The 27,289-nt window shown below is 38.4% G+C and overlaps 1 protein-coding gene across 2 annotated transcripts in view; it reads left to right on the forward strand.

The window, feature by feature from the left end:
- Positions 1 to 27,289, forward strand: part of KITLG (KIT ligand) — a 92,876-nt gene that overhangs the window by 19,832 nt on the left and 45,755 nt on the right. For both annotated transcript variants that reach the window (XM_040344163.1, XM_040344162.1), the window contains exon 2: positions 18,224 to 18,325. In XM_040344163.1, coding sequence (XP_040200097.1) covers positions 18,224 to 18,325 — 102 coding nt within the window. The remainder of the gene's footprint in view (positions 1 to 18,223; positions 18,326 to 27,289) is intronic.

Here is a 27,289-nt window from a genome sequence, read left to right on the forward strand (position 1 = left end):
ATTGTATACTATTGGGTTCATTCAGAGACTGCTTTGCATTTTCTCAATGAATGAAAAGTGTTCTCTGACTCATTCTTGGAATTCTTCTTTAAGCACTTTGTATGCTTCATTATTCAGAGAGAGCTTCTGTATACCAGTCTTCAAACTATGCCCCTATAGTTATTCAGGAACTACAATTCCCATCATGCCTAATCACATCTGTGAATGTCAAAGTTTTACAATGCCTCATGGGATGTGTAGTTCTGCAACAGCTGGAGGGCCATAGTTTGAAGATCACTGCATCAACAGAGTACAATAGAGATTGCCCCAATTTTTTTATCCTCACACCGTAGGTATAGTTAAAAAAAAGAAGTTAAAATAGAAATAGAAATGTATGTTATAGTATAATACCATTCATAATACCTGTCTGGATGCTGTTGATTCATAACAAATCAAAAATTACTCCTTGACCATGTAAGTAGCAATTTAAATTTTGCTTTGTATCAATCACTGTGGTGAGTAGGTCTAATAATTCTACATGGAAATGTTAAGCCTAGTAATAAAGGTATCTAGTCCATATGTAATATGAATAGATAACCATCTGGAATAACCTACTAATAGCAGATACCTATACACATATGTACCTGTACACTTAGGGGATGATTTACTAAAACTGGAGAGTGCAAAATGTGATACAGTTCTGCTCCGAAACCAATCGGCTTACAGTTTTTTTCTGTCAAAACTTAATTGAACAAGCTGAAGTTAGAAGCTGATTGGCTACCATACACAGCTGCACCACATTTTGCACCCTCCAGTTTTAGTAAATCAACCCTATAGTCAATATGTGATAAGTCCCAAGTGCTTCCAATCCATGTGCCGTATAAAAATCTTTGGTTTTAGGTTGGAGCTCAGCACACCCCTTGTATCTCACTTCTAAATCATTGTATTGTGGGATGATGTTGGGGACATTTAACATTAGTTGAGTTTGAAACTCCCTGGTTATGTAGGGGAGACATTTCCATAAACGGATGGTATGTATTGGCAGGGCCTGCCTACCGTTAGAAAATGATATAATTTTTTTCTTTATGTTCTACTGTTAAATATACAATTACCTAAACAAGGATACATGTCCACTCTGCTGCCTGGTAAGTGTCTTACCAAGTACTTTCGGGCATGGGAGAACATGTGACTCACTCCAGCTCTTTTGATGTGACAGTTCTGGTGCTTGTTGGCTACCAACCCAGGTTATTCCAAAGGGGCAAGAATAGAGGTCTCAGCCCAATGTATGTCAGTGTTAAGCCTGGAACACACTATCAGTTTTTTCTTTGTTCAACACAGTGGGCTGAATGAAAAATAACTAAAGAGTTTGGGAAGAGATCTTGCACTAACAATCCAATGTTAGTACAGCAATCTCCCTGCTGAACTATTGTGTTCTGACAGAGGGACAGCCCCCAAGAACACACCAGTAAATGCTCTCATCCATTGGCTGAGAGCGCTGATCGGATTCCGATCGGCAGACTTTTTTTGATCATGCCCCTTTGACAGAAGTCATACAGCAGCTTTCTATTGAACGAGCTGATAATGCCTTATATTTAGGCCGTGTGTACAAGGCTTTAAGCAGGGTTTCACTCTGGGGCATAAAGAAAAGCGAGGAAGCAAACTGAAAGTAGGCATAACTAGTGGTGGAGGCTTGCATTCAGTCTGACCTTTTCCAGAAAAGTGGCTGTTTTGGGGTTCAAGTTTTCATTGCAGTCATTGCCATTGCCAGTACAGATTCAGTTTATAATACAGCTGCAAAACATGTATGTGTATTGTAGAGACAGTTTAAACCCATGTTAAAATTTTTGGAAAATAAATAACATCTTGTTTAGAACTGATTGGAAATAGTTTTATGCTGGTGGTAAATTTGGTTTATCTTTGTCTGACATATGTTTCAATATTATTATAATTTTCATATGTTTCTTGATTGAGTAATAGCTCTTCAGCCAAAAGATTGTATCTTTGAAGCAATTTGTCATATGTAGATTATTAAAATTATAGTAGGGTATGCCTACAAGTAAAACTAAAGGTCTACTGACCACTTCTCAGGTTTTACTGTATATTGAAACTTGTTTGGCATATTTGAGATGCTGTTGCAGCCCTTTTTTATTTTTACTACAATGTAATAAGCAGAAATATATCTATGAATTGTTAGGTCATAGTTTGGTCCCCTTTAAATTTTATTATGAGCCTTAATTGTCATTCAGAAAAATCACTGTGTATGTAGCACAAGCTAGTGAATTATGGAAAAAAGAGTTATCAGCCTAATGACTGTTCAAAGGTACTAGATCACATAAAATGACTTGAAGCTCAACTCCAGTAAGATTTCTTTGGAAATATTGTCTTGTAAAAAATATTCTATTTTCTATGCAATATATGGACAAAATAGTAAAAAAAAAATAGATTTTGTTCTATATTTGTCCCATATAAAACTGCACCAAATTTATTTTTCTGAAACAAAGCATGGCAAAATACTCTCTTTTAAGAGGTCTGCTTCACCCCCCACAATCAATAAAGCACATTCATTCCAGCTGATTGGAGAGCTCCAGCTCTGACTCAGCTAGGTGCATGTTGGACCTCTGCAGAGAGACCACTTCTGTACAGCATGTTGGCAGGGGACAGGCATTTATACGCATTCTATGGCTGCTTTCCAAAGAAAACAAACAGAAAAACTTTGAACACCTTTAGTTTTAATGCACCTGGAATGTATTTAGATTATTCAAATAAAACATTCAGGCTAAAATACAATATGTAATGTAAGCAATCAGAAAAATAATGAATATTATGTAGCTTAACATTCATTAGATGCGATACATGCATTTGTTTTCTTATTGCATGCTTTTTTCTTTTTTTTTTGAGCTGCAGTGTGCAAAGGCTTTAAAATTGTATTTTGTTTTTTTTTATTAAAGCAGAGGTCCACCCGTTTAAAAAAAAAAAAAAAGCCAGCAGCTACAAATACTGCACACGTACCTGTCCAGAGCGCCCTCGATGTCAGCAGACGAGGCTGAGCAATCGCTCGGTCCTCGGCTGCTTCCGCCGTCATCCTCGGTAAGGGAATCAGGAAGTGAAGCCTTGCTGCTTTAATGCCCGATTCCCTACTGCGCATGCGCGAGGATCGCGGCACGCAGTCACTGGTCCCTGCTCTCTCCTGGGAACAGTGTTTCTCAGAAGACAGCAGGGGGGGTGACGTCACGAGCCTAGACTCCCGCGAGAGTCAGAACCCAGAAGTGGTGAAAATACCTGTCTCAGACAGGTATCTGCACCCCCTGAAAGGTGCCAAATGTGACACCGGGGGGGGGGGTCCAAAAAGCGGAAGTTTACTTTTTGTGTGAACCTCCTCTTTAAGAAATGTTAGTTTTGTTCCTGAAACTATATTTCTTAGCACTGCTGGGTATCTGAATTGCTATGCATCCTATAATCATTAGCCTATTCATATACTTCGAATGTGTACATTATTTAATCTTTGTTTTACCAAGTGTTTTAAAGTGTTTTGGGCGGCTGCTTTTATTTATAAAACACAATGGTTGTAAATGCATAAAACAATAAATGATTGCATACCTCCTACACTCAGCTGCGCCCATGCTGGCCTTCGGGTGGGTACGTTTCTAACAGCAGCCTGACTGCTGCTAAGCCGTTCTTTATCTCACACTTTTTGTATTTTTTCCTCAATTGGATCAGTGTTTTTAGCTTTTACTATCATATCCTGTACATTGCCAGTAGGTATGATTTGCCATGTCCAATTGATGAAAAAAAAAAAAATAACATCGTATCAATTTTCATGCGATTGCCAAGTGTAAGGGTAAGCAATAGCATTCTTATGAAAGATAAGTTGGCAGCTAAAACGCTCACACTCCCACACACAGATTTCAGCTGATAGAAAGCAAATCCTTCTCCCTTGAGTCATTCTCTACTTGTACTTGAAAAGGAAGCATCTAAAATCCTTAGAGATGATTTTGACAGACGTGATTACTCTACTTTTTTGCTAGATATCTAAGGAGAACTGAATAAATTATATAACAGCTACATTCTTTCGCAAACATTGGTGAAATTGTTACATTAAAATTAAAGTGAATTTTTACTTTTATCATATTCTAAACTAGGAAAGCTCTGTACTAAAGAGCTAACATATTAGGTATGTTTGATAAATTATAGTTTTTAGCATTAGTTTCATCTGTTAAATGCTTTCATTATCTTGGCTCAATTTTATTTTCCCTTGGTTTACAGACAGTTGCTAAGCTCCTAGTAGGTTCCTGACATAAAAATGAAGAGTGAGTCCTAATGGCTGGGCCTTATTGTTGTCTGCTTTCTTCTAATTAATTTATCAGGCTGCTTCTGAAAATCAGGATCAGACTGCTGAACAATAGTTTTTTTTAAAGATCATCCATTAACATTTGGATCATCCAGGGACACTTCAGTGTAATTATTATTTTGAGGAAATTGTAAAAACTTGAAAAAATCAATTGCGCAGTCTCCTGTTCCCCAAGTAATGATTAGCCAAGAATGATTGTCAATACTCTTTTTCATGGCCATCCTTCAGATTGGGTGATCATCATCATATATTTACCTAATTTGCCAGCAATTGTCCCGTGTCTATGGACAAATAGGCTGGTCTTTGGCCGTGTATCTTATGTTTTTGGGCTGCTTCTGTTGAACAGATACAGTATCTGGATCTGTGTCAAATGTCTGGCTGACAATTGCCCATACGCATATGTGTGGTATGTTTTCTGGTGTATGCAGAGCTATAAACTAATCCTTGCGGCCTTACCTTAATCCTCCAGTCCCTCTACCCCTTCTTAAACCTAAATACTTCCAGAACCTTACTATTACACTGCTGTTTTTCAAGGCTAAGTCCACCTTTCTTTGAAACTTATTTTTAACTCTGTCTTAGCATAAAAAAACTTTAGTGTCAGATTGACTCCTTTAATTTACAACCAAATATTAAGATACAATTTTCTTGATATCATCTTTTGGAATTTTACAGTGTATTCTTCTAAAACAAATTACAATTTGTGGGCATACACTTTGTTATAATTATTCATTATTTTCAGTTGGGGTAATTAAAACTGAACTTTTTAAAAAATTGGCTGGCTAGAGATGCAACAGAACCTACATGTACCAGTCTTCTTTTTGCACCATAGCTATAAAATGATCTCTAGTAGGTTCTCCACTAAAGCCCCATACACAAAGCTGAATGCCAGGCAATATCGGCCGGATCAATAAAAATTGGCTGACATTCGCCCTATGTGTATGTCAGCTGGTCCCACAGAAGCCAGCCAAAAAAACAGCAGCCAACCATTTCCCGATCAACGCTTTCAGCCAATGTTGTGTTCTGACTGGCCGTCCCCCTGTCAGAACACAACAGCTCAGCAGGGGTGATCACTGTACTAATTTTGGATCCTTAGTACACTAGCTCCGACTGGACCTGACAGTTTTTTTTAACCTGCTGGGTTGAACGAAAAAAAGACTCTGGGTTGAACGAAAAAAAAAACCTCATAGTGTGTACAAGGCTTAAGCGTAATACCTGTGCTTATCTCTGAGACAGAAGTATGGCACCATTCTTCTTCTTCTTCTTCCTTTTCAGAAACATTTTTGAACCCCTTTGTTATCTATCCTGAACTGTTGTCCCTACTTATTATTATTCTGTTACTTTTTTACCTGGATTCAAAGAAGGATACAAAGATCTGCATGTTTGTTCCATAGTGATTATGAGACACAAGAGTGGGGAACTCTATGAAATGAGAACCTATGGAGCATCAGAAGCTCGGGTCCAAAGCCTTTCCTGCTTTGCTAAGAATTAAAAAAAACTGACACGGGTAGTTTTCTCACCTTTGCCAAACAATGAACCCGTCCTTTCTGGAAAAATGCCATACTATATATATTTTTTATGTATTTTAGTCATGTAGTTATTACTATGGAACTTTTTATACCAGGTGGCAACACTTCATACACTTGAATGGTGCCTGTTTGTTGCAGTGCACCACGGTAGTGCTTTGCTTTTGAAAAAAGGACCACATCCAATTTTTGACATGTTTTTGTTATATTGTTCTCATATACCTGTATATATTGCTAGGAGCTCCCTTGGAGTTCTTTAGTTGACCATTTGTTATACATGACAAATGAACTGTGCACATTTAGCTGAACTCCAGCTAGTAAATTACCTTCTATAGGTTATGACATGTATTCGTTTCTACCGGAGGCACTTATCTTCCTTCTGTAATTGAGTCTGCAGTTTATCACCAGCCTGATTAGGTCTAATCTGCCTTCACCAAATAAGGAATTAGTCATTATTTTAAGGTTTTAATAACTCCTTTATGTCACAAAAAATCATTGAGAACATTGTATATCAAATTAGGTTGTCCGTGGAGACACATCAATCAGGTTAGCTTTATAAAGTTATTATATATGGAGTTCTGGAAAACCCTGCAGTCCATCCACTAAGCCAATGGGCTGAAAATGAATTAGACAAGATGAAGTGCATCTCAGTATAAGATTTAACAGGTGCTGCTATTGCTGTAGAGACATTTTCTTGTTTTTTTTTTCCTTTATTTTTTTTTTTTTTGTAATTAACAAAGCATCAGAAAACATCTTGCAGTGCTGAAAGTAATTATTCATCTCATTGGCTTGTTACTAGTGAAACCTTTTTTACTGCTTACTGCTATATATCAGCTTACACTCAGCCACAAAGTGACATTAGATCCATCCATTTAGTCTCCAAGAGTCAGGAGTGAAAAAAACTATTAATCAGTAACATGATTAAAATAAAAAAGTGACATTTCCAACCTCTTTAGCGGAATGACTGGTCACGTCTGGTGTTTGTGAATCGTAATAGTCGTTTCAAGTGCTAACTCTAATTGAAATAAATTCAGGCACATACTTAAGTTCTTATCTTGTTTTATGATTGTGGACACCATAAAAAGTTTCTGGCCTTGGAGTCCGATTTGTGGGGAGAGCAGGTCTGTTGCAATTAGTGTGTATGCTGCCGACCATTTGTACGGCCGTAACGCACACCACAAAAGAAAATCTGAATCTGCGAATGCAATTGAAGATTTTTTTTATTGTAGTAGATTGAGTGCTAAACCCCTAAGGAATTAACCTTAGAAATTGGAAAGAAGTGTGGGTTTGTGGTAATCTTAATATGTACACTGGGAAATGTATACCCACTAGAGAAACCCTGACATTAATGGCAGTAATGACTTGTTCCAGCTGACTTCAATTAAATAGGCAGCTCTGCCTTGGCTCATTGCATGTTACAAATCTCATATCTTTCTCCATCATTAGCTATCCTGGGAATAAGTGTGATGATTGAAGTAACTCTATTTAAAACATTGTACGCTCTCTTAAGTTGCACCTGTAAGTAATGCAATAAAATGTGTAACCTAAGAACAATGAACGTTTAAAAGAAGTGAAAAAAAAACCTGCTGAAGCTTTGTCCTCTGAAATGTTCATAACATAAAATCTGCTTGGCTAGCAAACGCTGAAGAATATAGATTTCGCCAGTAAATATGTAGGGCATATGATGCTTGACACAATATATGTTTTATTACACATATTATTTATATTATTGCCATCAGTTTTCAGTTACTTTTGAACTCTGTACTACTGAGTGGAACTTGGCACACATACAAACATGTTTTTCTCTTTCTATGATTAAAGTGGTTGTAAAGGCAGAAGGTTTTTTTTAGCTTAATGCATTCTGTGCATTAAGATAAAAAGTCTTCTGTGTGCAGAAGTCCCCCACAGTGCCCCTAATACATACCTAAGCCCCATCTATGACCAGCGATGTCCACGAGTCCCTCGGCCTTCCGAGATCCTCCCTCCTAACTGGCTGAAACACATCAGCGGTGCCATTGGCTCCCACTGCTGTCAATCAAAGTCAGTTAGCCAATCATTAGAGAGAGGGCCCGGGCCAAACTGCAGCTCTGTGTCTGAATGGACACACAGGGCTGCAGCTCAACTCGGGTGACCCCATAGCAAGTTGCTTGCTGTGGGGGGACTCGACAGGAGGGAGGGGCCAGGAGCAGCAAAGAGGGACCCGAGAAGAGGAGGATCCTGTCTGCCCTGCACAAATCCACTGCACAGAGTAGGTTTTTTCTTTCTTTTTTATAACAAACATGTTTTAAAAAGTAATAATTTTACAATCACTTTAACACTAAAATATGACGAGTTTTCGACTTCCTCTGTTGTATTGTATATTTTACCACTAAGTACAGATAAAATATATCTGATATCTATAAATCTCTATATCTATTTAAGTGTCAGACTGCTATGTTTTATAACATTTTTGTCTGGCAAAAACATAATACTTAAAGTGGTTCTAAAATCAGAAGGTCTTTTATCCTAATGCATTCTATGCATTAGAATAAAAAACCTTCTGTGTGCAGCTTCCCCCTCAGGCCCCTAATGCTTACCTGAGCCCTAGCTCGATCTAGCGATGTTGCACGAGAGCCACAAAGTCTCTCATGCAAGCTTCCCCCTCAAAGTCTCTCCTGTGCAGCTTCCCCCTCAGCCCCCCAATGCTTGCCTGAGCCCTAGCTCGATCTAGCGATGTTGCACGAGAGCCACGGAGACTCTCCCTCCTGATTGAACGAGAGACAGCAGCAGGCACTATTGGCTCCTGCTGCTGTCAATCAAAGTCAGTGAGCCAATGAGATATGAGATGGGGCGGGCAGAGGGAGGGGCCAGGAATGCCAGTGGGGCACACAAGAAGAGGAGGATCTGGGCTCCTCACGCAAAATCAAAACCACTACACAAAGCAGGTAAGTATGACATGTTTGTTATTTTTAAACCAAAAATAAGTCTTTAGTATCACTTTAAAGCTATGTCAGGGCAACATTAAAAAAAAACTTGTATTGCACAACTCTGCAATACAAGCACATTTCTGGTGTTTTTTGTCCTTCGGAGACCCTGCAAGTAGAGAAAAAATGTCCATGCCCATGCCAGAAATGCACCCAGCTCCTAATTTCCTGCAATGGGCAATAACACTTTTTTTTGGGCTGAAATTGCAAGAAATGGTGTCAGTCCTGCCAGTTGTCTTTTGTTCATTTACTGAACTCACCCCCCTCCCCCAGCTGTACAACACAGGGGCAGTTTGTGCTGTAGCTCATTATAAGAACTAGATAACACAGGAAGTGTGCACCACACAGCCCTGGTTATAGCTGTATTTTAGCTGGTTATTGCTAAAGTATATTTACCAAACCAATATAAATTAGGTGTTACTGGCCTTTGTGTGCAGATGCTTCTTATTTTTCATACCCAGGCAAACTGCCTGCGGGGAAATAATAGTTTAGACCACTCTTTCAATAATTCTATGCATATGCAATAATTACTGTATATGCATTATAGTTATTTACTTGAATAACAAATGGGTGGGGTGGAAGTTCAGTTTATACAAGTTTTGTATTAGTACTAGAGGGTGGGGGGTTAATTCTATAATACCAATTATTTTGCAGTCTGTTCCATATGGACATGCATACCGTATATCCATATTTATTATTGTCCACCACCATGGATAATTAAACCTTTTGCTGACTGGGCTACAAGCTTCTGAGATGTTTCAGGCAGTGTGGTCTGCATTTCATGAATGTGGCTCAATGATGCAAATACACTTACAATGGTTGTATCACTATGTAGTAATTGGAATGCTCTGAATTCATAGCATATAATGCATATTGTGTCAGATCAATAGGGCCTTATTTATTGCAAGCAATAGAGGTCAATGTCTGCCTTCCTCCCCAGATGCTAATAAACCAAAACAAGTAGTGAAAAGAGTCATTTACAGTATGTCTGCAGAAGACTCACACGGATTTAATTATAAATGTAAAATATTACTTTATTTAAAAAAAAAAGCTATGCAATTAAAATATTCAGATCAAATATTACCACCACTTCCATATTTAAATCAGGACAACATTGTCGCTACACTCACCCACACTCACTTACACATTTTCAATATCAATACACAGGGGAAAAGAAATTACACTCAGAGCCGGTTCACACTGGGGCGACTTGGGATCCGACTTGAAGTCGCCTCAAGTCGTCCCAAGTCGCTCTGTCGAGAAAAACAATGCAAGTGAATGGGAGCGGTTTTAATACACACGACTCGAGTCGCTCCGACTTCAAAAGAAGTTCCTGTACTACTTCAATCCGACTTGTAGGCGATTTGTACCCATTGATTTCAATGGAAGTCTGATCCAAGTCTGATCCAAGTCTGATCACTTTCTTAACTGAAGCGACTTTCCAGGAAGATAACATACATTTCTCAGGCAAACCTCTCCCTCCCCCTCCCTCCCTTAGAGCTGATTGTTGTTTGATTGGCCACTGGAAAGTCTCCTGTCCTGGAGACGACTTCAAGTTGTGTTGTAAATCGCCCCAGATCGCCCTGTGGTTCATGCTCAAGTCGTGTCAGAGTCGCCTCTGAAAGTCGCGCTGGAAGTCGTGTCGCCCTAGTGTGAACCGACTCTAAATGTGGTAAAAATTAAAGCAGAACTTCAACTTCAATCAAGGTAAATAATTCACACAAATGGAAGAATTGTGGCTACATTGTTGAAGCCCATTGTGAGCACAGTTGACTGCACTCCTGCACATGCACAGGAGTGATATCATCCTGCACCAGCCAATCAAGATGGCCAAAGACCGGCACCTAAAAGAAGCTGGGGAGAAGATGCTGGTACCGGTGAGGCCGCGTACACATGGTCGGTCCATCCGATGAGAACGGTCATCAGTTAACCGATGAAGCTGACTGATGGTCTGATGTGCCTACACACCATTAGTTAAAAAAACAATCAAGTCCAACGCGGTGACGTAAAACACAACGACGTGCTAAGAAAAATTAAGTTCAATGCTTCCAAGCATGTGTCGACTTGATTCTGAGCATGCGCGGGTTTTGAACCGATGCTTTTGCGTACTAACCGTCGGTTTTGACCGATCGTTTAGGCGTCCATCGGTTCAATTTTAAAGCAAGTTGTAAATTTTTCTACGGAAGGATAACGAACCGATGGGGCCCACACACGGTCGGTTTGGACCGATGAAACTGAACTTCAGTCCGTTTTCATCGGTTTTGTCCGATCGTGTGTACAGGGCCTGAGGGATTTTGCAGCTGTCAGACCATTGCAGAAGAGGTAAGTATTTTGGACTTTATTTCCACTTCCACTAGTCACAACCAATTTATAAGTAAAGTTATCAGGATAGCCATACCTGGTCCAATGTTTTAGAAGCAATGTGAAAATCCTATCATGGCTTTCTTATGCCGCGTACACACGGTAATTTTTTGTGATGAAATAAAGCAGCGTTTTTCAAACTTCATTTTAAAAAAACGACGTTGCCTACACACCATCGTTTTTTCAAAATGCTCTAGCAAAGCGCGGTTACGTTCATCACGTACGACGGCACTCTGTTCCATTCAAGCTCACATCATAACTTGCTTCTGAGCATGCGCGGGTTTAAAAAAGTTGTTTTAAACGTCGTTTTACCCACACACTATCATTTTAAATGACACAAAAAACGACGTTTTGAAAAACGACATAAAAAATTGAAGCATGTTCGAATTTTTTTTGGGTTGTTTTTCAGAAGACATAAAACAACGTTTTCCCCACACACGGTTAAATGACGTTTTTAAAAATTTTGTTTTTTTCATCACAAAAAACGACCGTGTGTACGCTGCATTACCGTGTTTGTTATAGAACAGTCACATGATTAGTGCCTAAAAGTGAAGGGGGCCTAAAGAATCCAAGCATGGAAACTTTAGTATAGAATCCTATGTCGCTAACACTTAGCTACTGTTATAAATCTTTGCCATATAGAAATAATGTAACCCAGTTGGGGGTTTTAATGGAAAAGATGACTTGGTGTTAGACAAATAAAAAAAATGTTGATTTACTAAAGGGGTAGAGCATGGTTTCTTTGCAAGATGGATGTTTTTTCTAACATAGTTCATAAGGTAAAGCTGTGTTGATGGTGAATACGCAAGATAAAGCAAGCAAAATTGCTTGCACGTGATTGAATTGCTGCAATGAGCACAGCTTCACCTTATTTAGAGGCTACTTTGTGACATTCACATACACTTGATAACAAGTTGTTTTCCTTTGACTTTTACTCCTAAACTGGCTTCAGTCTGTGTCTTACATCAGTCATGCAAGGGGACTTTACTGTATGAGAATGGTCACTTGTATCTATATTTGAAAGGTCTCCATTTTAGTTGTGGTGCTTTTGTTATAAGATTGTGTCACAACCTGTCTATGGTGATGTGAGTGGCAGAAATATGTTTGCTGCCTTACTTTCTGTGCTGTACATTATGTTGCCCAATATAATAACTTTTAAAAGCCCTTGTGTAACATCTTAGCGGTATGAGTGCAGTGAGGTACCTTGTTAAACTTGTTGTAGAGTGACTTCACCCTGTAGGATGCAATTAAAACAGTTATGCAAAGACTGCCGAAGGGGCATAACCGAAAGAGGTCTCCTGATCGGTACCCCAGAGGGCATCCCCCTGTCAGAACACAATAGCACAGCAGGGAAGATCGCTGTATTAATGTCGCATAGTTAGCATAGCGGCTCCTCCTGAGCAGTCAGGTGTTTTTTTTTTTTTTTTCAGACCTGCTGGGTTGAATGAAAAAAAGCTAGTATTGTGTACTAGGCTTTAGTACATTGCTTAATGTCAATGTGATGTGTCCCTTGTGCTGCAGAATTAGTTTAATTTCCTCCTCTAACCCCCCTCTACCCTTGCAATCATTTTTTTTTTGAGTAGCCCATAAAGAGTGATTGTAGAATACACATAATAATAGTGTTTTGCCATATCAGAATAAAGATCTACAAGAAAAGAAAAACCCTAGACACCCTAGAACATGAAATATGTTGCTGAAAGGTTTACCAGGTGAAAATAAATAAAATAAAATCTGAAGATAAAAAACAATGCTGTCAGCACAGTTTAATAAGTTGTAAAGGTAAAAGATTTTTTATCTTAATGCATTAAGATTAAAAACATTCTGTGTGCAGCAGTTCCCTCAGCACCCCCCTAATTACCTACCTGATCCCCATCTCTTTCCAGCGATGTCCACAATCCCCTCAGCAATCCAGAACACTTCTCCTGTTTGGCTAAAACAGAGCAGTGGTGCCATCAATCACAGTCACTCAGCCAATCAGGGGAGAGATGGGGGGGGGGGGCAGGTCGGGGTCCGTATCAGAATGGATACACAGAGCTCTGACTCGGCTTGGGTGCCCCCTGTAGCGAGCTGCTGGCTAAGGGGCACTCAAACGAGGAAGGGGCTAGGAGCAGCAAATAGGGACCTGAGGAGAGGAGGATCAGGATGCTCTGTGCAAAACCAACTGCACATAGGAGGTAAGTATAACATGTTTGTTATTTAAAAAAAAAAAGAGCCTTTGCAATCACTTAACTCCTCAGTTTAAAAAAAAAGGTTTTAGTTGCAAACATTTATACTTGTGGAAGCCACACTGCCACGTTAAGGTACCTCTGATAAGTATGGTGCCCAAGCTGTGCTATATATCAGTTTGTGCTTGGGTTTACATATGCGTTAATCTTTGGTGGTTTGCTTGTTCATTGTGTATAACTATGAAATGGTGCCTTACAAACTAAAAACAGCAGTAATTATTATTTTGTGTGAAGCAAGTGGAATTCTGTCTCTGCTTATTCCTGTATATTAGCTATTCTAATAAAAATGTCAAAATGGCTAATTAATCATATCATGTCTCTGAGCTAACTGCCTCTTGAAGCCTTTGACCCTAAGAAAAATCACTGTTTATCGGTGAAAAATGACCCATTCTTTGCTTACCTGTCATTAGGCAAACGTGAAAACCTTCCAGCTGTCTTTATCTTCGCTAAAGTCTGTGTATCAAATGGCAATGATACTGAAACCATGCTCCATGTTTTCATTGAACCTGGGCTGGTATACCTTTTAGACTTAAAATGATACTGTTAATGCAAACATGAATTTGCCTCATGTTTACTTTAGAAAGACATGATTTATTTTTGTACAGCATTTTACTATTTGTAGTAGTTTTAGACAAAGTATATGAAAATCTAATATAACTTATTTTCATACTGTTTTTAAACTAGAACTACACTTTGATTATTTGGCTTTAAATGTACTGCAATTCTATCATTCTACAGGTGCGTGTTATTTCGTGTTATTGCAAGAGCACATAGAGTTGTCATTGGCTTATATTAAACATTCTTGTTTTTTTTTTTGTATTGCTGGCACATTTCTCATCTGTCTAGAAAAATGAGATTCAGGGAATATGTTCCAGTGGTGTAATTAAAGGGGTTGTTAAGATTTGTGTTTTTTCACCTTAATGCATCCTATTCATTAAGGTGAAAAAACACCTGGCAATCACCGCCCCCCAGCCCCCCCTGTTTTACTTACCTGTGCCAGTTTACCTGCTTGGCACATCCCCAGCGTCCTCTTCTCCACGGAGGCATTGATTGGATAGGTTGATAGCAGCACAGCCACTGGCTCCCGCCGCTGTCAATCAAATCCAATGACGCATCTATGGACGCCGAGTGTATGACACAGGTGAGCGCCCGCAAGGAAACCCCCTCGGGAGAGAGCTTCCCAGAGGGGGTTATCTAATGTGGGGAGGAGCCGCAATAGCCGCCGTGGGACCTCAGAAGAGGATGCTCGGGTCCACTATATGCAAAATGAACTGCAAAGTGGAGGTAAGTATGACATGTTTGTTATTTAAAAAAAACTGAACCTTTAGTATCACTTTAAAGTGGACCTGATAATAGAATATGACACTCCACCCTGCCCTTTCCCCAGTGATAAAAAATGATAACCTGAAAATCCACTGCCAAAGGCACTGGCTAGTCACGCCTTAGGCCTTCCGAAGAATGCAGGCTCATCTGTAGAGTAACCTCTGAATTAACATCTGTGATGTCACCAATTGCACTAATTTAACTGGAGGAATTCTAATGGTCATCCGAAAAGTTTCTATCCCCACCCTATACCTATTTATTATAGGTATTGGGGTTATTATTATACAGGATTTATATGGCGCTAACAATTTGGGTAGCATTTTACAAAGTGAGGGCAGACAGTAAGTAAGAATACAATTTTAGGGCCCTGCTTATTAGAGTTTGCAATCCAAAATATATGGCTAGAAAACTGACTTTGGGGGAATTTTTTATTATATAACCTAAAATAACTATATAAAATATATCAACTGATTATTATTCCTAGAATCCCTACCCTCTAGCAGAAGAAAGAGTGGGTGGCATGCAGGCACTTTGAGGTTTTGCCTGTCAGTTTAGGGTTCATTTACATGGCTGCAGAAGTTCGAATACCATAGAAGTACATATTTCTGCCCCCAGGAGTACAGGTGTTTGCATTCAGCAATGATTTGTAAACCCAATTTATTCGTTTACACTCAAAAAATGTATTGGGTGATATAGGGGTTGATTTTTTAAAGGAAAATAGACTCCGCACTTTGCAAATGCTTGCCTTTAGTAAATCAATCAGTAAATCAACCCATGTCTCTTTAAAACATGTGCACTTGCAGGATATACATATTGGGGTTGATGTACTGAAGGAATAGAGACTGATCACTGAGCAACGTGCACATTTACTGAGCTTAGTAATCAGGATGATGCCCTGTTTGCTTTGAATACCAATCACATGCAAGGGAACCCCCCCCCCCCCAAAAAAAAAAGAAAAGAAAGAAAAGAAAGAAAACAGGATTTTTGCTTACACTTGATTGGATGATTGAAGTGAACAGCTTTACCTTATTTACTAAGTGAATATTCCCTTTGCACTCTCTACTCCTTACTATAAAACACAATCGGATTTATTTATTAAGAGACATTTGTCTAAATTATTCAAATGTATGCTGTTAAAATGTAACCATTTCAGTACATGTGTTTTAACAATTTAAAGTGCCATTATGATGTAAAATTAAATTGCTAAAACCATATTTCAGAGAACAACATACCATTAGTGATCTGCAGGGGAATTTGCCCTATGTGTTTTTTTTCAACTTCTGAGTAGACACTTTCCTGCTAAACTGATGGACATACCACTCTATATCCTGTCCAACTAGAGACCACATATTTTTTTCATGTCATACTAGTTTAATCCCACTACATGGCTGCAGGCTGCAATGATTTAAACACAGTCTACATTCCCGTTGAAGATAAGGCACTCAATTCTCTTTCATCTAGTTCATTCAAGAAGATTGTGGATTAAACAAGACTCGTTTTTTTGCCAGATCAGCAGACAGTAGTAATGAAAAAATGTACGGTAACAACCCCATAAATAACTTAAGTTTAGGTAGCAAGTTGTCATTTTTTTAATCAAGAACATGCCACTACAGTTTCTAGTCACTACAACCTCTATATATGAATGCAAATGTAATATTTGTAACAGTAATAGTAATTTGTAATAGTAATATTTGTATGTATGGTTATTATTCACCTGTAGACATTGCAGAATCTGCCCTAAACTTCAACTTGCATTATGTGTAAATGAAGAGGGTCCAGGGCAACTTCTCACATTTGCTATTTTATTTGGGTCTCAGATGACCCAACTTTAGTGGGTCATTTACCGTAAGCTCCCCCAGAGGCACCATGTGTGTTTCTACTTTCCAGTACAACAGGTATTCAGGGGTACTTTGCTTAAAGTACCAGCACATTCATAATCCTTCTGGTTCATTTACCAATATGTTACTACTACAGGTTTACCACACAGTGGTGTGAGGTTATTACCAGACTGGCGTGAGGCTGTGTTTGCTACAAAGATCTATATTATTTTATATTTTATCTCATACTTATGGGCTCAAAATTAACACAGATTGCTAGATTTGTATATGACCACATTTTAGTAATGTTTGCTAAATCCTATCGGTACATTTTGATCTGTGCATTGGTTACAGAGGTTGGTGGTAGTCAATATACCTATACATATGACAGCTATCAATATATAAAGGATGTTTTATATTAAACTAACTGATTATCTACTTGCCCTCAGTGATTGAAACATATGATCAATACACCGTCGGTCAAAGTGTGACTTTTATGTCTGTAAACACCTATATATTAGACTACCTATATTAGTGGTATTAGATGTATGGACTGGATAGTAATGACTGGTTATTTCCTAAAGTCAGGACATGTTTTAGATTCTACACATTGGTAGTGTAAAGACATACAATTTCAAGGGCAGGCCATAGACAGAAGAGTTTATAGATTTCATTTAATTACAAAACAAGTACTAACTGGCAAATATCAAACATACATTTTCGAAAAGGATGGAAAATGATTCTCAATAGCTGATCTTGGCACATTGTTATGGGCAGTGGAGTTGCTGTGACATCTGTTTTAAATCAGCTACATCAATAGCATTGGCAATTGAAACGAGAGAGTTTTCATGGGAAAAAAAATCCATGGCAATTGGTAACATCTAAAAGTGGTACTGTTGCTTACCCAAGCAGGGCAATGGAAAAAGATCACTTATCCCCCCCCCTCCCCAACACCATATATTTACCTATTCTTGGTCCCCCCATGCAACCGCCCCCTGGTGGCTCTAAACAGAAGGCAGCTTGTAAAAGAAAGTTCTCTTTCTTACATTTCCAATGATGAATGTGCTGAAAAGCCTAAGCTTTATTTTATGCAACCCTTTGGGTGGGTCGAATACCTCCTACTCTTGGCTCATACTTCCTGTATTGAGGTGCGCACCAGTGGGAGAAACCGCAACCTACAGTGGTAGAGGGGCTTTCCAACATACGGTCCCTGGAGAATTAAGAATATATTTTTTTATACAGACTGTCTTCTGTTTAGAAGTGACCCAGTGGGGATAGACTCACTTTAGGCAACCCTTTACTTGTTTTTATTTCACACATTCTATAATAGAGAATATCACAGCCAAATTGTTGAAACCTCTGGCCAGACCAAGTTGTAAAGTGAAAGAATAGAAATCTCCAACTTGTCCAATCTGCTATTTATTAAATTCTAGTGTAAGTCTGAATTAACTTGTATGACCAATAATCTTTGTACCCAAGTGATCTCTGTGAGCGGTGTCTATAAAGTAATGTATTGTTTGTAATAAACCAGACAGGATACTGTAAAAATTAACTTAATTGTTTTTCGTATGCTGTTAATCTCGGTGACTGAAGTGCATTGCCTTTCACTATTTATGCTGTAAAAATTGCTGTGTCGAAATATGTTCTGCAATCAATTAACCAAGATTCATGTGTTTCCTCATAGACTTGGATTGTCACATGCATTTATCTTCAGCTGCTTTTTATCTGCTTTGGAAGTCCATGCAAAAACCCCGTCACTGATGCTGTGAATGACATTGACAAACTGGTAAGCCTAATTCTTTTTATCGGCCCTCTTACTTTCAAAACTGTATTATAACAGTCATCAGTAAAAAGGTTCAATATGCTTTATGTTGTTCCCTCTGTAATAAAGAAGAGAATCTCGTAAAAAGTAGGAAGCTGGCTGCCAACTGGCAGTTTGCTTTTCTGTTCTCACAAAAGGTAAATTAACTACCTTGTCCTAGTTGCAGTTGATCCACACCCAAAAGCTCTGTTATTTTTTTCCCAGTTGAGGAGACTTTTGTGTTGTGACATATGCATAGTAAAAAGGAATGTCTTTTCCAGAGAAAAAACAGTATGATCAATGCTCTTTCCAGAGAACGGAGCAAAAGAAAGTGCATGGGCGAGGAATGAGCATACAGATTTTTAGGTAGTTAAACTCATCTGCTACAATTGTTTCTCTAATTGGGTGATCATCTTTGATGCTAATGTTTTGTTCTTATCGTGTGGCAATTGCTTGTATGGTTCTCTTAGGGGTTCCCCTATGTTTTCAAGTGCATTCAAATAATAATGTTGTGTAACGTGCAGAGGCACAGAACAGGCAATCCGATTTAAAGCTAAATTCCAGACAAACTGTCTAATACACAGTTTTAGTTATATGGGAGCTGTTTTACCTGCCACAGAATTTGTACTTTGGGTAGCCATTTCTGAGATTTACAAAACCCCTTAACACAGCACAGACAACATGGTTACTAGACTTTATTCACTGCAGTTAAGCAACACAGCTAGGTCACTATCCTACCCCCAACATGTGACTGGAAAGTGAAGGAGCAGCAGCAATTTACAGGCAGCAATAAAAACTTCACAGAAGCTCCTGTCCTTCGTTACGCCATCAGAAAAGTAAAAAGAAAATGTTTGGCAATATATACAGTTTATTTTTAAATAAAGACAATGCTTCTTTCATTGGTGTTTTTTTTTTTTCTATCTGCCTGCAGCTGAACATTAAAGTCTATATAAACTCAAACACTTAAATATTACAGAATCTTTACCATGTTAACAGTAATTTCAAAGGTAGTTTTTAATATTTTTAAACCTGCAGCTTTCAATTACATACCGTAATACCTGGTGACTCAGCCATGAATATGCTTGACTAAGGCCTTGTACAGCTGAAACATGTTACCGTGTGTCAGCTGCTGTCATACAATAAAGTTTCTTGAGCAGACACTTCCTGTTTGGGGTAATGCTTTATCTCTCATTTGTGCTTTTTTTTTATATCACAAGGGTTTCAATTGGACATGCCCCTTTTATATATACATTATGCAGACTTATGCCACGTACACACGATCGGTTAAACTGATGAGAATGGTCTGATGGATCGTTTTCATCGGTCCAAACCGATCGTGTGTGGGCGCCATCAGTTATATAACCATCGGTTAAAAAAAAGCCAACTTGTTTTAAATTTAACGATCGTTAGTAGGCACAACCATCGGTTAAAAATCCACACATGCTCAGAATCAAGTCGACACATGCTTGGAAGCATTGAACTTTGTTTTTTTCAGCACGTCGTTGTGTTTAACGTCACCGCGTTCTGACACGATCGTTTTTTAACCGATGGTGTGTAGGCACGACGGACCATCAGTTAGCTTCATCGGTTAACCGATGAAAACAGTCTATCGATCCGTTCTCATCGGATGGACCGATCGTGTGTACGCGGCAAGAGTCTATTGTTATCAGTATCAGGCATTGCTGGAGTGTAGTTTGACAGGAATCGGCTGCAAAGATGCTGCCAGGTGATCAGTAGCATTGGGATGCAACAAGTTAAAAATTTGTATTTAGCTAAAAAGGCAATTTTTTTGGTATAGAATGCTTTAGCAAACAAAAAAAAGTGTCATTCAGTTAGGGTTTACATGTACTTTCAGTTTACTGAAGTGTAGGCATTGAAAGATTATTTCAAATGGCTTGACATGACATACTGCACTTTGAACATTGCTCTTGCCTTAATAATTAAGTCTGGTAGTGTCATCTTGAGACTGATTATAATCATATAGTATAATATCCATGAAGATTATTAACCCCCTACTTCAAATTACATCCAGAGGGTATTGAATTCCTTTTAGCCTGCATCATGTGGGAACTTTTTATGTCATCTCCAGTAAGGGCTAAATATTTCCTGTTATACAGGTTTATAATGTTTATTTAATCCCTTGAGAATTATGGAGTATATACCAGAAACATTTGTGTTGCTTATGTAAAAGCCAGTTAAGTGGAATTACAGAAGCTGGATAAAAGGATACCATGTTATATCCCCAGGGCCCAGCAGGTTACTTGGATTTAGGTAGTCAGAAACATCAAAGACTATTCAGGTATATCTTCAGCTGTCTAAAGACACAACACAGACACAGCATTGTGTAGGGACAGATATGTTTTGTCTTTTTATAAAGATTCTATTCAAAAAGACCTGTGTAAGAAACATATTGCTTTACAAGTGGCTTTTAGATCTGAGGTTGTGTGTTGAAATTTGTTAGTTGAAATTGCAGTTTAAAGTAGCCTTATACGTGCAGATAATTGTCATAGATCCTTTGATTCATCTGTTGCAAACATCTGGCCGTTTCTCACCACGTAGTACCTAGTGCCTTCAATGAGCGGAGGCATTCACTGCAGAAAAAAAATGTAATCTGTTAAAAAGATTGCCATTGGATTGCCTAATCTCTTCTTTTTTAAAAAAAGGGTCAAAGTAACACATATCTGCAGCTGCCACTATTGGGTGAATGTTACAGCAGGGCCTGTCATCAGAGCAACCTGTTAAGGAACAGCCAGATATACTGTATCCCTTCCAATAATTTTCTGATATAAATATCTCGGACCAGCCTGGCTTGCAAGAACATTAGGCATGTGTAATCCCCATTTGTTTGTGTTCAAAGAGTAGCTACCACTAGAAATACATGGTAGTTATATGTGTAGGCAAAACACATTAATTAACTGGTGGATGAACATGCATTATGCTCACATCAACAAATCATTTGATGCAAACCCAACAACCAAACAACCCCAGGAAATGATAATGGGTAAAGAAATCTAATGCCCCGTACACAATATCGGAAATTCCGACAAGAAAACCGTAGATTTTTTTTCTGACTGAATTTTGGCTCAAACTTGTCAAGAACGCAGTGAGGTACAACACTACAACGAGCCAAGAAAAATATGTTTAATTATTCCGAGCATGCGTCCACTTGATTCCGAGAATGCATATTTTTTGTGCATCGGAATTGCATACAGACGATCGGAATATCCGACAAGAACATTTCCGGTCTGAAAATTTGAGAACCAGCTCTCAAATTTTTTCGGTGGAAATTCCGACAGAAAAAGTCCGATGGGGCCTACACACGGTTGGAATTTCTGATCAAAAGCTCACATCAAACTTTTCTTGTCAGAAATTCTGATCGTGTGTACGCGGCATAACAGGATGGCTGATTATTCGCTGAGAGAATATGGTTAGGAGTGCCAGGATACCAGTTTTACTAAATGATTATGCCTGTGTGTATACCCTAAAATTCAGCGCACAGTAAATTAATATATCTGTTAAAAGTATAGTCTGGTAGGTTCAGTCACATTGAAAATTAATAATTCAAAACTAACTTTGCAACATGTTTCCCTATTTTGGAGACAGAGGATATTACCCTTATGTCTAGTTTGGATGCAAATATAATATGCTTCCAGAATTTTTATATGAAATTCATAAACCATATGTTTTTTTACTTTTTTTTTTTCAAAATACATAGCTAGTTAAATTTTCTTTGACCTTAAATAATTACCATTTAAATGTGTGAGATATGCTCTTGTTAAACGTCCACCTTTTAGAGGCATTTCAGTTTTTTTAACGTAAAATCAATTTACAAGACCATATACATAAAAAGCAAACATGGAATTGTATTTTCTCCCCTACTGAGATTCACACCACTCTAGGATCCTGATGAACTAGGCAGGGGTCAGGGATCAACTGATGAAAACTTTATTAGTTAAGCTGGCCACCTGTATATGATCTAAGTTTATGTTGGTGCTAATGAAAGGTTTGATATACAGTATACCAGCCACACAAGGATTGCCTTTGGCATCAGATACTTTTCCTCCAAGCATGGGAGACTTTTTAGTCATATTCATGGAAGCATATAACAAAACTTAGAGTGCTTCTTCCATGAGGCTGGGGGTGCACTGATACGACATGACTTTTGTACGACTATCATCCTACTTGCCCTGTTACATCTGTCCTACATCGGTCCTACTTCCATCTGACTTGAATGAACAAGATAAGATTTTGCTCCGATTTTGAGATAGTAAGACTATCAGATGTCACAAGTCAGATGGTTAGGACAAGGATCCTACTTTGATCTGACTTCAGTGATATTCAATGGGCTGAAGTAGGATCAAAGTAGTATAGGGAGCATTCTCAAAGTTGGACCGACTTGTGTTGGACCAGTTAAGACGGCTCTCATAGGGAATCATTGATTTGCACACGTCATGCGACATGAGCTCCCAATGTCGGAGCGTTAGTCGTACAAGTGTGAACCCAGCTTAAGTGCATAATATAAATAAAAAGTAAGTATTAAAAGTTGTCAAAAAAAAATCACCTTCTTCAAACCAGGTGCCATCAATAAAAAAATCAATCATTGTGATTGATTGAATTCCCTCACCAAACACACAAGTATATTGTCCCTTCTAAAATACATGTGTGTTTAAACACTCTAAGTGCTATCAAACTTTATGTGTATTTTAAATTTTAAAAAAAACACGCTCACCAAAAACATATTACCACTTATTGCTAAGTAGTTCATGTATGCTTGTTTGAAAAAAAAATTCACATGGCTCTATTTCATTCCAGAGTTAGGAAATCATTTCCACAGTCTAGAGAAGTTGGGTCCACTTGTATATTTGCAAAAATATATAAAAGAAGCACAAAACTATTTATTAATAAAAAAAATAGACAAAGCAGTAAAACTCAGATTCTAGTGCTCGCTCAGGACTGCATGATTAATGGCATTCTCTAACACCTCTGTACTATACAAACATGTGTGATGATAGCACCACAGTGTTCTTACCCAATACAGGAGAGGATAGGGTGGTGGAGCCATACCAGTGTCTATATACCGTACTTTGGGTAAGCAGTTAACCTGGTCATAGATGGGTCTTTTTTTTCCATTGAGTCTGTGGACAGTGAGGTGGATGGAGGAATCCCCGCCGCCGCGACATTGTATTCTGATAGCGGCACTCCCTAATAATCGACAAGCAGGAACGGTCACAAATGATTCACTATTCAGTCGGTCCCTGTTGAACAGGCCAGATTTGGATCCATCTGTGGCCAGTTTTAGTGAATAGGTAATTCGATAATTTACCATTTATATATTTCACAACTTACCCATGCAGTCTCCACATAGGCCCAAATATATAATATTATACATAATCTACAACAATTTACCACAAATACAAAATAGAATAATAAGAGATGAAATTAATGTGATATGAAAAGCATTTTTTTGTAAAAATAAAAAGAGGTTATACTTAGCTGCTCTTCTTCTGGAAATCCTCTGTCTGCTCCTACTTCCTTCAAGTGCTCCCTTAGCAAGCAGTGTGCTGTGGAGGCACCCATGCAGGCGCTTTCCCGAGCCACACACCCACTTCCTCATCACAGGGGTTTGACTGACAGCAGCAAGAGCTGGTGCTTCAGCCAGGATAGCGCTGAATTGGTGAAAGGACTCAGATAAGTGTTTGGTGACAGAGGGGCTAGAACAAGTAGTGTTTGTTTTACCTTAATGCAGAGAATGTATTAAGGTAAAATAATATAATAAACTATTGGGTTCAGAACCACTTTAAGGTCTCTCTGTTCTTAACACAAATCTGGTGTTGTTGAGTGCTTTCTGCACCTCTTTTACCCAAGTTTCATTAGCATTGTGCATGTGAATCCATTTTGATGTATATAAACTTATCAATTTGTGTTAATGTTTAAAAAAACTGTATATATGTATAGTTTGTAACTACATTTTTATATGGTAGAAGTGATATTTTCTCGCTATGTATGCAAGATTTGCTTGTTTAGTAGAGTTGTGTCCTGCTGATCTTCTTATCTCACTATAAATCTACCAGACAGGTGTGTCTGGCTGAAGCCACTAGATTATCTGCAATGACAAAAAAACACTTACAGTGCTCCTGGTAGCCAGAGATTAGGAGATTTTTTGTCAATAGAAACAAATAGGTCAATAATTACTCAAATTAATAAAGTTATTTGGTAATGCTGACAAGTACTCAAGTACTGCAAAGATTAAATGTTATGCCTACTTTATTTTGTTTTCAAGGTCCCTTAAAGACCTATCCTTCACCCCCAAAGAAAATAAAAGTTTTATAAAACACTCTCACAAAGGTGAAAACAATCTTTATTATAAGTAATACATTACAAGTCTATTAAGGTGCTTATAAGCTAATCCAGGAGGGTTTTCGAGCTTTATCTGGATCTTGACAAATCTTCTCAAAATCTGTTGAGGGTTTAAGTTTGGCAAGGAAATGTAGAGATTCATAATGGCAACAGGTCTATTAGATTCTATGTGATTCTCACAGTCTGGCACTTATGCTGTTTTTGTTAATTCCTATATCCCCAGTTACAGTGTTTGCTTGTTTTTAAGAGGGGAGGGACCGTATTTTGACTTCCTTTTGAAGGACTAGTCAGGTGCTGGAGAGCAAGCAGGTTGGTATCAGTGTAGCAAGGAACCCTGCTTGCTTTAGCCATTGGCATACTAGATTGTAGTTTTCACAAGCATGTTTTACTTGTTAAATAAAGAAAAAGTTAAAAACTAAAAACTGGGGATGCCAAGTCTATGCGATAAAATGAAGGATATCTACTATCTGTGAATCAGCCTGCTTAGGGCTGACTCTCAACTCACTCTACTAACAGCATCGCTGATAAATGTATGGACTACTATTGGGCCCTTTTGAAAAATATAAATGTAGGCATAGAAGCAGCAAAAAAAATGTATTGCCTAGGGTATATGTTTATAATCACTTGTCTGTTTAGGTATTTATAGCTATTTTGAATGTTATTAATGATAAGGAGAAGATAGAGGCCTATCATATCATGTTTTGCTTGGGCATATTTTAGTTATAAATCTGATCTTTGACCAGATGGTGTGTTTGTGTAGCATTAGTCGTACTTTTAAAGAGAGGTAACTGATAAATTTGTATTGCTTTGTGATAAATAGTTAATTTGTGTTTGATATATGTCCAGGTCATTCGGTTTGGAGTTTATTATGATTTACATAAACCGTTTATGGCCTATTTTCCCTCACTTTATATAGTCTAATGATTCTGTAATGTGCTTATGATTTTAAGTGCTGAAAAAGTTTTTTTGCCTTCATTAAAATTCATCTATATCTAATAAATAATGTAATACTTAAATATAATTTCTAAGCAATCTTCAAGGTCTAAAATTTCTTGCAAGATCTGCATATGTTTATGTTGTGTTTATGTTGTGTAATTTGTAGATTTTAAAATGTTTTACAATTTGTACCAATTACAAAAAAATGTTAATTGTACTTAGTATTCAGGCATATAGGGCCAGATTCACATACCCGCGGCGCAGCGTAACGTAAACCGTTTACGTTACACCGCCGCAAGTTTTCAGTCTAAGTGCCCGATCCACAAAGCACTTACCTGGAAATTTGCGGCGGTGTATCGTAAACACGTCTGGCGCAAGGCGGTCCAATTCAAATGGGGCGGGTACCATTTAAATTAGGCGCGCTCCCGCGGTGGACGTACTGCGCATGCTCCCGTCACAAATTTCCTGACGTGCTTTGCGCGAAATTACGACGCGCCGACGTTTTGAGAATCGCGACGTCAACAAAGCACTTACGCCGGGAAAAATAAAAAATTAAAAAAAAAATTCAAAAGCGACGCGGGAAAGACGGGCATACTTTAACATGGTGGAGTACTTTTCCACCATATTAAAGGTGCCCTATCTTTGCGACGGAAATCTAACACTTGCGATGACGTAACGACGGGAAAAATCTTCGTGGATCGCCGTAACTCCTAATTTGCATACCCGACGCTGGTTTACGACGCAAACTCCCCCCAGCGGCGGCCGCGGTATTGCATCCTAAGATCCAACAGTGTAAGTCCATTACACCTGTCGGATCTTCTGGCTATCTATGCGTAACTGATTCTATGAATCAGTCGCATAGATACTCTGAGAGATACGACGGAGTATCTGAGATACTCCGTCGTATCTCCTTTGTGAATCTGGCACATAGATCTTTATACCAAACAGCCTATTCCAACCTTTGCCTAAATGTAGCAGTAAATATATCAAATCGAACCACAGACATTCCTGAAAATTTTTAATTGACCCTTACGCATCTTAATATAGTCTTCTTACTTAAAAAAATGTTGATTGACTGGCAAACAAATGTAATAGCATGAACATTCTGTGAAGGGAAACACCCAATACACCTTGACCTTGCTGCTGCCAGCCTTGGCCTGGGGTGGTAATGACACCCCCAGGCGAACAATTGTGGATACTCCCAGCATAGTCACAGCTGGAACAGAGGCTAAATTGCCCCTAATCACTTTTATCTGAGCCAAATAACAGCTCAGACCCCACTAAATTTAAAGCAGTGCCTGTTCAACAGGAGCAGGGCGCTACATATACATGATATATTCCTTCTGCGGCAGAAAGAGGCATGCATGCTTTCAGTAATTAGTTGTTTAAATGAGTAGTAGCACAGGATGTTTTAATCAAATAGATCTAATGGGAATTGTTACAAATTATTTCAAATGTATGTTTTCAAACACAATAGCCATTTCAATCTTGACCTAAACCAAGTTCTGTTCAGTAAAAAGGTCAGTACATGACCCAGTGGGAATGGATCTTTATGCTGTCTGGCAGTTGTTCACGTTCAATCATGTAATATTATATAAATGCATGCTGTGTGATTGTTTATGATGTCACACCAAGCAATTTTCTCCATTTTACTGC

The sequence above is a fragment of the Rana temporaria genome, chromosome 3 (genome assembly GCF_905171775.1).
Source record: "Rana temporaria chromosome 3, aRanTem1.1, whole genome shotgun sequence".
NCBI classification, from domain to species: domain Eukaryota; kingdom Metazoa; phylum Chordata; class Amphibia; order Anura; family Ranidae; genus Rana; species Rana temporaria.